Consider the following 14,235-nt stretch of genomic DNA (forward strand, 5'->3'; position numbering starts at 1 on the left):
ACTTCATATGTGGAGTTTACGGAGAGACTGATTGAACATTTTGATAGGAAGGATCCAGAACTTTATTTCAAGGAGTTAGCTCAACTTAAACAGTGGGAATCATTGGAAACATACATTTCAGAGTTTCAGAAACTTTTAGTGTTAGTAACAGATGTATTTGAATGGAGGATACTGGTTCTATTTATGGATGGGTTAGCTGATCCGTTGAGAGGGTGGATTAAAGCTCTCAACCCTTCCACTTTGCAAGAAGCCATTAAGAACGCTCGTGACATGGATTCCTCTTCAGCTTCTAAAAATAAATTCCAGGCAAAGAGTTTCCCTTCGAGGAAAGATAAGGACAGGAAACCTTTTCATAGAGAGGCTCAGCTACCTAGGGAGGAAAGTAAGAGGTTGGACAATGAGACACTTAATGACTTGCGTAGGAAGAAGCTATGCTTCTATTGCAAAGGTCCTTATGAGTATGGCCATGACTATCCTATGAGGCCTAAAGGGAAGGCCAACCGGGCGATGTGGGCTTAGATTCAGATAGTTTAGAGCACCATGATGAGGATCCTGATGAAGCAGAGGGAGAGTAGGAGATAGACAGTGCAGAGCAAAAGAAGGAACCAGAGCTACATTTACAGGAAGCATGGCTGTCTAGTATCCAGAGAGAGGGATCTTTCAGACTTCGGGGAGTCTTGGCTAGGCAGAAGGTTATTACATTTTTGGACACAGGTGCCACACATAATTTCATTGATGCACGATTCGTAGAGAGGCGTGGACTCATTACTATGGAGTTCAAGGGACTAAGAGTCAAGGTAGCTGATGGATATACTCTTCGTTGTGATAGGATGGTACGAGACCTACCTTTGCGCCTGAACAACTATGAGTTTAAGGTGGACTATCATGTGGTCAACATGGGTGACATGGACATAGTACTTGGGATGCAGTGGCTACATTCTTTGAAGGTGGTTACCTTGAGATTGGAGGATATGGATATACAATTCGAGGTGGATGGTAGGACTCATGTGCTGAAGGCTATCCGTAATGGTGATGTAAGGACTATCTCATTTAGGCGGATGGAGAGATTAGCCAGGCATAATGATATAGAGTGGGCAGCAGTTTGTACTTTGATGCCTACACAGGAGGAGCAGCATAAGGCTGAATATCATCCTGATATTCAAAAATTGAGGATTAAGTATGAGAAGGTATTTAGTGAGATTCCACCAGGCAAGCCACCAGACAGAGGCATTGAACATTTTATTGAGCTGGAGGAAGGTGTTAAGCCTATCATGATCACACCATACTGATACCCAAAGCGAGTCAAGGATGAGATCGAGAGGACAATTGAGGAGTTGCTAGCTATGGGGCACATCCGACCAAGTAAGTCACCTTTTGCATCTTCTGTTGTTCTAGTAAAAAAGAAGGATGGAACTCTTCGGATGTGTATTGATTATAGGGAGTTAAATAAGAGAACCATTAAGAACAGGTATCCCATTCCTTGCATTCATGAGTTGATAGATGAATTGCATGGGGCTTGTTATTTCACGAAAATTGATTTGAGATCAGGATATCACCAGATCAGAGTCCATGAACAGGATATTGAGAAAACTGCTTTCAGATGTCATTGTGGGCACTTTGAGTTTGTAGTCATGCCTTTCGGTTTGACCAATGCACCTGCCACTTTCCAATCCACTATGAACAGGATTTTCCACCATCAGTTGAGGAAATTCGTGTTGGTGTTTTTTGATGACATTTTGATCTATAACCAATCATGGCAGGAGCATCTAGAGCACTTGGAGATGGTGTTGAGCATTCTGCAGAAGGAGTCCTTGTATGCCAAGGAGTCCAAATGTGACTTAGGGATGACAAGCTGTTATATCTGGGACACATCATTAGTGCAGATGGAGTGAGGATGGATCCTGAAAAGATTCGCGCTATTGTTGATTGGCCTCCACTGGAGAACCTTACATAGTTGAGGGGGTTCATTGGTTTATGTGGTTTCTATCGCAGGTTTGTTAGTGGCTATTCACACCACGTGGCTCCCATGACGGATTTGCTGAAAAAAGGAGCATTTGTGTGGACTCAAGAGGCACAGGACTGTTTTATGAGATTCAAAGAAATAATGACGACGTGCCCAGTTCTAGCATTGCCTGACTTCACGAAGCCATTTGAGCTTCAATGTGATGCATCTGGAGAGGGAGTAGGTGTTGTACTCATGCAGAATAAGCACCCTATAGCTTATGAGAGCAGGAAACTCAGAGGTCCCGAGCATTCATTCAGTATATATGATAAGGAGATGTTGGCCATCATGCATGCTTTGGTCAAATTCAGACAGTATCTTGTGGGTAGCAAGTTTTGTATTAAAACTGATCATAACAATCTAAGGCATTTCTTGGGACAGCGGGACCTGAATGATTGCCAACAGAAGTGGGTAAGTAAGTTGCAGGCATATCATTTTGACATCATATATGTCAAGGGAACTCATAATATTGTTGCAGATGCTCTATCTCGAAGGCCACACCTGACTTCTATGGTTTAGATTTCAGAGCATTGGCGACACTTGATTATAGTAGAGTATGCTAGGGGTACATGGGCCTCCGATATAGTGGAGGGAACAGTGATTGATGCCAGATACACACTCGTAAATGATTTGATCGTTTACAAGAACAGGATTTACTTAGTCCCATGATCGAAGGTTAAGTAGCTGATCTTGAGAGCACTTCACGACTCACCAACAGTGGGCCATCCCGGGTACTTCAAGACTTACAGATCAGTTCGAGAGCAGTTCACTTGGAAGGGGCTGAAGGCTGATGTTTTGCAGTATGTTCGAGAGTGTCTTGTTTGTCAGCAGAACAAACAAGAAAACACCTATCCGGTAGGGCTCCTACAGCCACTTCCTATACCTGACAGGAAGTGGGAGTGCATCTCCATGGACTTTATCACAGGTTTGCCCAAGGCACAGGGACGGGATTGTATTTATGTGGTGGTAGATAGATTAACGAAATATGCTCATTTTTCCCTATCATCACTACACACTTAGTAGCTCAGGTGGCAGAGGTCTTTTTCTGGGAGGTTTTCAGATTGCACAGTTTGCCTCACAACATTGTGAGTGACAGGGATAGCCATTTCATGAGTCACTTCTGGCAGGAGTTATTCCGGTTATGTGGCACCGAGCTCACACCCAGCGCCAGCTATCACCCACAGACTGATGGTCAGATGGAGATTGTGAACAAATGGTTAGAAGGGTATTTAAAGAATTATGTGGCAGCTCAGCAGCAAGCTTGGGTTAGGTGGATATGTCTCTGCAAGTATTGTTACAATACTACATATCACATGACTATACAGATGACACCCTTCATGGCACTTTACAGTTATGAGGCACCCAGTTTCTTGGATTTGTTGTTGGACGACAGCCAGGTACCCAGTGCAGGTGAATTGTTACAGGAGAGTAAGGATATAGTTGCTACTCTCAGGGACAATATTGCTAGAGCTCAGAACCAGTATGCGGACCAGAAGAGGACTGAGTGTAGTTTTGAGGTAGATGATATGGTTTACCTCATGTTGCAACCATACAGGCAGTCTACTCTTAAGAAGAGTGGTGCAGAGAAACTCAAGCTACGCTATTATGGACCATTCAGGATTATCAGGCGAGTTGGTGAGGTGGCTTATGAGTTGGAACTTCCCTCAGATAGCAGAGTGCACAATGTGTTTCATGTGTCACGTCTCAAAAAGGAGTTGGGTCAGAACGTGGTGCTGTCTGCAGTATTACCTCCCTCAGATGATGAGGGGAAATTGATCCTAGTGCCAGAATCCATCCTGGAGAGCAGAGAAAAGAAGCTTCGCAGGAGGGTGATCAGAGAATACCTGGTTAAGTGGAAAGATCTACTTGTTGAGGATGCTACTTGGGAGGGGGAAGCTATTTTGCAGCACCCGGCGTTGAGATTGCTTGATGCCAAGCAATTTCAAGAGGGGCAGACTGTAATGTCCCCTCTTTAGTACGACATGGCATTGATCGTGGATTTGCCTATTACAGACTCTCGTAGGCAAATAGGATTGATGAGAGAGTCATTTTGGAATTTATTTGGTGATTGGATGGCTCACTATGCTCTTGGAGATATTATTTTATCATTACTTTTTATATGCGACCTACATGTTATAATTTTAAGTTGAGATTGCACTTTTTATTTTATAAAGTTACTTATTATTAAAAAGTGCATTATAATGGAATTTTATAATGGATGTTTCTAGAAGTTCTTAGTAACTTCTTAGAAAGGGATGCTTCTAGAAGTTCTTAGTAACTTCTTAGGAGAATAGATAAATAGAGGGCTTGGGCTTCCATTTTGATATACGGAATTTGGTAACTCAACTACATCTTCTATGAGCATTTGTGGAGCTTGATAGTCTACAAATATTCAGCTTAATCCTTGGGAACGATACCTCTCAAGAGATTGCATAACTGAGGAAGTGAAAGACCTTCTGAAGGGTTGCACATTGGAAGTGGTACTCAGCCATTTCATTTTGTTCTTCATTGGTATATTCAGTTTGGACAGAGATTTGATTGAGGGTTTGATTTTTTTTATAAAAAAAAAACAGATCTGAAAAAGCAGAATTGAAAAAGCAGTCCAAAAAAGTAGCTCCAAAAAAAGCAATCCGAAAATGCAATTCGAAAAAGCGGATTTGAAAAAGCAGTTTGAAAAAGAAAAACGAAAAAAGAAAATCTGGAAAAAGCAAGCGGAAAAAGCAAATCGGAAAAAACAAAGCAGAAGGGACAGCATTGAAGAAAATTATTACAGACATCTACAACCAGGTTCCATTGTTAGTATTGCTTCTTAGGTGTTATAAGTTTCAGCTGTAGGTGTGCATTATACCGACATTATCATTTTTTGTAATCCATGTAAATGCCAAAAGTCTTGGCCATATTTCATGAGCATTGTATTAGAAATTTCATTGAAATTAAGAAGATAATAGTTGCTGGTGTCATTTGAGCAATTCAATTTCATTATCTATTAGCTAGTTAGTTTGCATACCAACTGTTTGTTAAAATGTTAGTTGGCTGTAGGTGTTCATTTCTCATGCTTAGATCATATATATGCATTGAATATTGTCAAAATTAGTTGCACATTCATGTTAGGTCATTGTGTAGTCCATTTTGAGTCTTCTAGCACAAGATTCTCATTGATGCAAATCGAAGAAAGAGTCATTTAAAGCAAGCTGAAATACTATATCAGTCATATGTCCCTTGCATGTGAATTGTTTGATGAAATTCCTTGATCTTTTATCAGCATTTTGAGAGCAGATTTGAGTAGGGTCATTACATGGCAGTCGACAGAATTCATGGTACGAAGTTTAAGGATCGCAATCAAGAACAAACTAGGAGATATGGAAAGCCTACGGGAGAGATTGTATAACTTAAATAAACTTGATGAGCGATGATTGCAGGCACAATGAGCCATGAAAGTTACAAAATAGGTGAAAAGTATGGCATGACAAGCATTTGAAATTGAATAAATCTCAACTAGACCAGTTAGTTTTAAAGTATAATAGGTGTAACGAGATCAAACTAGGAAAACTTAAAGTTAAATGGGTTGGACCATACAAAATTCGCAAAGTCGGTAATAATGGAGCAATCAAATTATGGACGCTCGACGGGAAGGAAGTGCTCAATGCAGTAAATGGATTGAAACTAAAAATCTACTATGAATGAAATAAAGTGCCTCCTCCATAGACAAACAATTGAGAGACAGTATAAACATAGTAATTATTAATTTATATATGTAAAATAAGTGTAAATTTTCATTGAGTCTATATTATTGTACTATACGGCCTAGAGAGATGGGAAAGCAAGGAAATATTAATTCAGCCATACAGTAAGCAATAAACAAAGAGGAGAGTGCATAGGATTCATCTCATATGGTCTACAAAAGAGGGAGAGAGTCGTACGACAGTATGCCAATGCATAGGTGAAGCAACTTGAATCACCGTACAGTCATAGTGCAAGAAAGAAAATAAGGAGTACCGTATGACTATTAAAGGAGCACCGTGTCGCCATGACATCTAGAGTTGGGTGTACGGAAAGTTCAAAGATTAGGGAAATGTGAATATCGTGCGAATGCAAATAGGTGGGTGTAATGTATGGCACAATAAAAGGAGAGTTGGCCTGTACATTGTACGGCCAACACAAGTTAATGAGCATTCATCAGTAAGATCGTACGATGAAGATAGGCAACAAACCAAAGACACCACTGTACGGCCAACACTATACAGGTTAAAACATAATATACCATATGGCCATTACAATACAGGAGGACTTGAAGCAAGACCGTATGGACAAGGAAAACATAAGGATAGGTGTCGTACTCGTATGGACTTGAGGAGTGTAGAAAGGGAATATAGTAGATTGTACGACCTTGTATGGGGCTATCAGGTGATCACATAAGATCCACTATACGGCCTAGGAAGGAGCACCGTACAGACTGGGAGGAAGGACCACTATATAGACTGGAAGGACTCCCTACGATCATACAGCTCCCACAGAGAAGGGGCACTTGAAACACCGTAAGAAGACCAAGTGTTGTATACCATACAACAGCCACAGAGAAGTTATAAAACATCATTGCACGTTCGTGCAACATAAATTGATACAAGGGACGGCATAGAAGAAGGGTGATAGGAGGTTCTATAAAAAAAAATGATGACAAATCAAAACAATTGATAATGGAAAATGTATGGTACTGAAGGGAAAGACATAAATAGGTAATGATAAAAACATAAGCGGTTGGTAGAAAGAGTATGGAATTGGAAGAAAATCACAAAAATGGTGTGTTCCATGGACTTTTGAGTGGGTTTGAGAGTGTTGATTTGGTCTTGGCGGCGTGGGTGCTGCCCCTCGACCTCGCTGGGGGTATTGCCCCTTAGACCCCCGATCAGTTCAGTTATCAATCATTAGAACTATGACTAGTTGATGAGACTTGAAGCTACTGCAAGCATGGAGTGTCTGTCTGTCAGAGGTGGAGAGAGCACTGGAGCAAGACTTTTGAGAGGGGTGCTACACTTTGAGGCACTCAGAGTAGCTGTTGGACTTGAGGCTATCTTGGTGGATGCATAGAGAGCTTGGGAGGACCTAACCGTCCAGTTGGAGGTAGTAGAGTGACATTTGGCTTAGTGTACCCAGGCATTAGAAGTAGAGAAGGCAGCACAGGTGGCTATCAAGGTCAAATTGGCTAAGGAGATAGTATCGTGTTAGCAGAGGCTACAGACGCAACATGTTTTTGGAGGCTAGTTTGGTGTAGGCACGAGAGGAATGTGAATGTGATGTGATGGAAAAAGATCTATCTTATTATAGTTAGTCACAATTAATGTATTCTATTTTATTAATCTATCTCGGCAACATTGTAATTGTCGTGCAGAAACAACTTTTCTTTTTTGGGGGTGATGATGTTGTCGATAAAATTCTATATTGTAGCCAACGGGTAGAATTATATCCGAAAGGGCGCATGACGGTTGAGTCACCCCTTCTGGAAAGTATATGTACACCGTCTAGAAGGGACTTTGGATCATAACTGTAATCATCATAATCACGTGGTAAGCATTGGAGTGCATATTGCGTATATGAATAAAGTATCTGTTTTGTGTTATATCTTACTGTACTACATGCGATAAGTATTCTTTTACCCTATATGGTAAACATGCATGGTTTTCTCCCGTATTGGGTTTTCACATAAATCATTGTGTATTTGTGTTAATATGTAGGATTGTCTATTTGAGCATCTAAGGTTATTTAATCAATTGTTTGGATAAAAAGTTTTAAATTGGCAAAGTTGTTATTGTACTGATTCACCCCCCTTCACAGTATAATTGTGTAATCTTCAATGCTAACATTCTTCTCACTGTTGAAAGATATAGTTAGGAGGATTTTTGTGGAGCTTAAGGTAAATCAGATTGTTTGTGAAACTTGTTATTTGCATTTGAATCAGATTGCTAGCCTGGAGATTTATTTTTAGCTTCAGAAGTAAGGAATTTAAAGGCCATGCTATTTGTGTGCATATACAAGCCGAATGAATCAACTGAATGATGCATTCAATGTGATTGGGTTGTATATGACTGAGTTGGGATGTTGTAATGTTTGGGAAGCCATTTGGAGGCTGCTGTACATGTTTGGACAGTGTTCTAACACTCGGAAAAACATTTCCAGAAAGTCACCTAAGTCTACAATCACCTCAGAGGGTGTCGTATAGGTCTGCATCATGTTTAGAAAATTTGAGATCAGTATTAAGGTACCATACAGAGCTGGAAATAGCTAGGCAGAGGCGTTAAGGGCCTCTACTTTCTACTGTTATGCTTAATGGACAATATCATTAAAGAATAGAAACTCGAGTACATGCATGACATTGGACTGATGGTTTTCTATGTTATTTTATATCTGATTTGTAATTGTTGAATTTCTGAATAAATCTGAAATATTTTTGGAATCTGAAATAAGTCTTAGTTATGTTTATTTTATTAATTTGTTAGCTCAAGCTTTGTTATGCATTGTTCTACATTGGAAATGAAATTTGAGATCCTTCACAAACAAATAAAAAAACATTTACATCTGCTATTTTCAACTGGTACTTAGCATTGAGATTGCAAGACAACTCGTCAACAAAATTTCTTGTGATTAGAAGAGGACAAATTTATCACAATGGGAGAGGAGAGGGGAGGAAGGGGGGTTCTTACATCATCCTCCAAGCCCTTGAGAGAAATTTTTCAAACACTTCCATTAATTCCATATATTTTCAAAGCATGATGAAAGAAGGCACTTCCATCTCTTTTATAATGCATTTTAAGAGCTCAACCAATTATCTTGACAAGGTGGAATAAATAAAATCACATTTTTGCCCTTTTCTATGATTTTGGAATTTTCACTTTTACACTCCTATTTTCTCGTGGCTGCTTTTTCGGCCTCTAATTTTTTACAATTGCTCTTTAATATGTCCATGACATGTAAAACAGCTTTTCATCACTGAAGTCCGCAATAAATTTTATTTATTCTTCCAATGTATTTAGCATCGACGGGGCCATTTAATTAAATATTTCCCACAAACTATAGACTATGCATTAATAAGGTTAAATAATTAAATTTAACTTCACGAATAACTTTATTAACACAATAAATTATATCAATGATAGATAAATGATCTTATTGATATTGCCAAAATTTACCATCATCATGCTACTGCAGCTGAAAGTCCAACATGCCCATAATGACTTACTATAAAATACTAAGTGCCCCCAAAATTGCCTCAGATTGCCTCAAAAAGAATTGAGACCGAATTTGCCTAGGTCAAAAAGCCTCTAAGTCTCTTTCATGTCCTAGTCAGCCTATGAGACCATGGGGAAATAGGCTAATGACAACATTGTGTTGTGAATGCTAGAAAAGGGACATTGCATCATATAAGATATTGTCAATCTCCTAGTTTGTCTTACTTATAATCTGCTGCCTCTAATTGCATGGTATTCATTTGAATTCTACATTTTAAAAGTTGGTGAATATCTCACCCTCTAGGTAGCTCTATTTGATAAGCAATATATGATTATTTTTTGATAAATTACAGACATCTGTTCATGCCCCTTAAAATCTCTTGAAATAAAAATGTGGAAGAGTCTTTAAGAAAGTTCATTTTTTTTATATTACGTATGAACTCCACATTGTATAAAGACATGGTTAAAATAATTGATTGAAGTTTGGCCAATTCAGCAAATTCTTCATTGGAGCTTGTGTTGGCAACCTAAATAGAGAATTGAGTACACATGCATGGCGTTGTCTTCCAAATAATCTTGTAGATTAGTATTCCATCCAAATATGTAACAACAAATAAGCTGAAAGAGGACTAGGAAATGTGATTGATGAAGTGCATCAAGTTAGCTAGCACAAAAGGAAAAATGCCATACCACTTTGACTCTGTATGTCACCTAATATCCATCCATCATTTTCTTTAATAGGTTTGGCTATTCATGTGTATAATATGATGGAAATTCTTTGATTTTTAAAAAAATGCTTAAAGTGGTTCTGTATGCTGCAGGGATTTGGCATTCAACAGGTTGATAGGTTTTATTCCAAACACGTTCTCGAATCAAAACAATGAAGGCTATGATCTAGAATATTTGTAAGTTATATACCATGGAAAAATATACTGTTTAAAATCTTGATGAATTGTAAAACTGAAATCACAAATATGCAATGCCTACTCAATTGAAGAACTACTGATTTTTATTAGAACTCCTATGTTGATTATTCTTCTCCAATCACCTTTGTTTATTTGCTTCTGCAATTCAGTAGCTATAAAATTGATGTAATTTCCAGTGGATATATCATTCCTAGTGTCTCCTTTATATATTTTATCCATTTTAATAGGTTTTCTTTCCTGGTCATAATCTATTTGAGATGTTAATTTTTATCATGTTCTTTCTTTTTTCCACACATTTTCTTTCATTACTTGAGATTCTGACTTCTTGGCCTAGGTTATGATGAATTTTCTCTACCTTCATTGTCAAACTTGACCTATAGCCCATGAGTCTTATTTGAAACCACTGCCTTTGATCTATAAATGTAAGAAGAGAAAGACAAAACAATCTTTACTTGAAATAGCTACATCCACATAACCTTTGAAACTCAGACAATGTACACTCCATCATAGTTTGATCAAATGTGATTGCTAGAAACCAATGAACCAGCATTCCTTCTTTTTTCCATCTCATATAAATCATATATTATATATGAAAGGATAACATCTATTGACAATTCCTCATCCTTATTGAAGATTCCAACATCCAATAAGGTTTGACAGAATATAATGTTGGTCTTTCTTTTTGAAAAAGCTGTTTGCATACTTCATTGTAGTCCTCAATGCTCATCAAACCTTCCTCTTATGTCTTCGAACTATTTTCAAACACAACAAAAATGCAGGTTTTCTGGTTTATTAATTTTCCCTACCAAAATTGCCCTTTCCTCCCAAGGTTGGATATTTTAAGCTGGTCAACCTAGCACATATGAAAGATTGAAGGAAAATTTAATGTATAACTCCTTGCTAATTAAAAATATGATTTAGGCATATTGTTGCATTTAAAATATCTTATAGTATTGCTAAAAAAATCTTCAAGCTAACACAAAGTTTTACCATTTCAGGTACCTTGAAAACAATAGCTTAACAGGAAACCTCCAAGACAAACAATGGTTAAAAAAGGTTTCTCATGTGTAAGATTTTTCCCTTTTCTTATTCAAGTATCAATCCAATATCTTTCATGTGTGAGATGTGATAACTAGAAGTATAGCTCGCTAAATATGAATTGTGTTGCTTCTAAATATCAGTAGTTTGGGTGATGTTGAAAGCTGTATCATATAATAATATTGTTAATTCTTCTTAGATCACACTGATTTATAAAGGCACAAAGTCTATTACCGAATTCTGACCAAATTCTGTGATACTTAACACTGAAGCACAAAGTCTATCATCCCTAAGTATTTGATGCCACTATCACTTATAACAATTTTTCCTTGTGTGGTTCAAAGTCTTTAAAAGTTCAAATTGACTCTAAGTTCAATAGGTAGCTCAAAGTACGCACAATTGAATTCTACTCCCTCTTGAGAAAAACTTCAAAACTCACAATCAATATCCAAAAAATGTTGTTACATAACACCTTGAATCAATACAAAATTTGAAAGCAAGGTGCCCCTTTTATTGAAAGAAATTCAATTTACATCTAAGCTCAAAGTCTCATAGTGCAAAAAAATTTGGCATAATTATCTTGCATTGCCAAAAGGTGAAAATTACAATAAGCACCCTTTTTTATTTATAGATGAGGGGTTGAGAAAAAGGTGGAGAAAGAAGGGGTAACCCTTAACCACTTTTGATGTATTCAAGATAATGAAGTTTAATGCATTTGTAATCTGATTACATATTACAAGTTTTCATGTGATATTAACATGTAATTACATCTTGTTCTTACATTACATTTGATTTTTCAATTACAAATTTACAAAATCCATAATGAAAATATCCTAAGTGCTTGATAGGACACATCATCTATTTACGTTATCCTTTGTCAGTCTTCATGCTACTGTAAGATTCTCTTTGTTTGAAGTATTGAAGTTCGACGAAAGCATCATGAACTGTAATATGAATCCGCATCCTTGATTGTCTTGTATCATAATGGTCATTCTTGGAAAAGTACCTTTTCATGACCATTTTTGACTTGAAAGCATTCTATGCATGTAATCATTTCATCTTTCATCCATTCCTTTGTATGATTATATCATGTTGTTCTTTAGTTCCTAGGAAAAACCATAACGTGATCTTTCAAGCTAAAAATTTGTAGATTTGGAAGAGTAGATATGTAGGATATAAGTGGAAGGCCTTTGAGAAACAAAGGGTGAAGGATTTTAAACAAAACCAACTCTTCAAATGAGATAAACTCAAAAACAAGATTTTTTGAAGGCACTGCATATGAGCAGATTACAAGCTTAGAGAAAGGAAATGAGGTGCATATGTGTTTATATACAAATAGGAAGGTTATTTACTCATAATTGGGTCTTTTATGGCTCATTACAAGTTTACCAACAAGCTTTTAAAACTCACAAACAAGAGTTTATGTTCATTTGCAGCCCTGGCAAAAGCATTGAAAATGTATGCTATGCGCTTGAGAGTAGGTTTTTAGCTTGCATTTGTACAACAGGAAAGTGATTTGCTTCCTTAGAATACTTTATAATCCTAAAATGAGGTTTTTAATCCTGATTGTATATGCAAGTTGAAATGAAATCCTTGCATATGCAACTTCGAGAATTTAGACAGAAGTATATTGATCAACTATAAAAATTCAAACATGCAAATCTAAAAAAGAAATGAAATCCATGCATTTCTGTACATGAACAAAAATATATACAAGAAAAAGGCCCTAAGTTTGCACAAGAAAAATTCTTCCCAAAATCTTTGAGAAAATCTGAAAAAAAATACAAATGATTTCTGGATTTGGAGAAAGATCCCCAAAAAGATGTTATATAGGAAAAAAAATTTACTCAATATCCTTGAGATAAGATAAGATAATTTTATTAATTTCCAACAAAAGATCAACAAAAGGGTCTAAAGGACTGTCTAAAACCAAGCAGCAACCCAGCATACAATGGGAGCACGAAACTATGTCCGGAAGAAAAACAAAGCAAAGAGCAAAGAACCAAGGAACCAAAACAAAAGCAAGCAAGAAGAAGCCACCAAACCAGACATCACAAGCATCTAGCTGCTCCAATCAATTGGGCAGAAGTCTACAATTGATGGATAGGCCATACAAAAAGAGATCCCAAGATGCCTCCGAGAGCCCCAGGAAGAGATGGAAGTAGAAGAAGACTGTTATTGAATGGAGGATCTACATGGTATCACACCCCTGGCAGACCCTGACAAGGGATCCAACTCTTGCTTGGTGTTTTGCATGGGGGGAACCATAGTGAAGAATGAGATGATGAACTAGTCAGAATGCAATCTTAGGGGGAAAAGCCGCAGCAAGGTGTGGTCTCAAAACTGAGAAATGAATGCATTTTCAAGTCAAGATTAAATGCTTGACAAATGTAGGTGATTGAGAAACAAAATGCATGAATATAGCAATAAGAAGAATGATTCAAAGCTGAAAATTGAATCCCTTGTGATGGAGATGCAATGCAAAAGAAAAATGACACCTAGAGGAGAAAAATGCTACTTTGAATGATGAAAACAAGCTATAAAATGGTGTTTTTTCCCTAAATGGATTTCTAGATTAAAAAATGAAATATTTAGAAACTTGTATTTACTTCTTTAAATCCTATTTTCATCCTAAGAATTCCCTAGACGAGCTGTTTTAGGCAAAATAAAGGTTTAAAACATGTATTTGGGGAGCATCTAAATTGATTCAAAATCGCCACTTATGAGTTTTTATCAATAATACAGCCTTTACAAGCATAAAGACATATTTTTTGTAACACATTTACTTGTGTAGTTCAAAATCACCGCTCCTAAAACTTAGAACCCAAACGCAGCATTAGAGGCTTAAAAACACATTTTAAGAATACATTTGCTTACAAAGTTTCAATGCCAACATATGTTTTTATAACTCAAATACACTCTTTTTGCCCTAAACGGATTTCTAGATTAAAAAATGCAATATTTAGAAACTTGTATTTACTTCTTTAAATCCTATTTTCATCCTAAGAATTCCCTAGACGAGCTGTTTTAGGAAAAATAAAGGTTTAAA

At 37.2% G+C, this 14,235-nt stretch overlaps 1 protein-coding gene across 1 annotated transcript in view; it reads left to right on the forward strand.

Annotated features, from left to right (window-relative positions):
• LOC149545093 (putative LRR receptor-like serine/threonine-protein kinase At1g53440) overlaps window positions 1-14,235 on the forward strand; it is a 227,777-nt gene that overhangs the window by 189,363 nt on the left and 24,179 nt on the right. Inside the window, exons 12-13 of the mRNA XM_089795589.1 lie at window positions 10,044-10,127; window positions 11,147-11,215. Of these exons, the coding sequence (XP_089651715.1) occupies window positions 10,044-10,127; window positions 11,147-11,215 (153 nt within the window). The remainder of the gene's footprint in view (window positions 1-10,043; window positions 10,128-11,146; window positions 11,216-14,235) is intronic.

Source organism: Cupressus sempervirens, chromosome 8, assembly GCF_028749045.1.
Source record: "Cupressus sempervirens isolate cs-2001-9-10 chromosome 8, ASM2874904v1, whole genome shotgun sequence".
NCBI classification, from domain to species: Eukaryota; Viridiplantae; Streptophyta; class Pinopsida; order Cupressales; family Cupressaceae; genus Cupressus; species Cupressus sempervirens.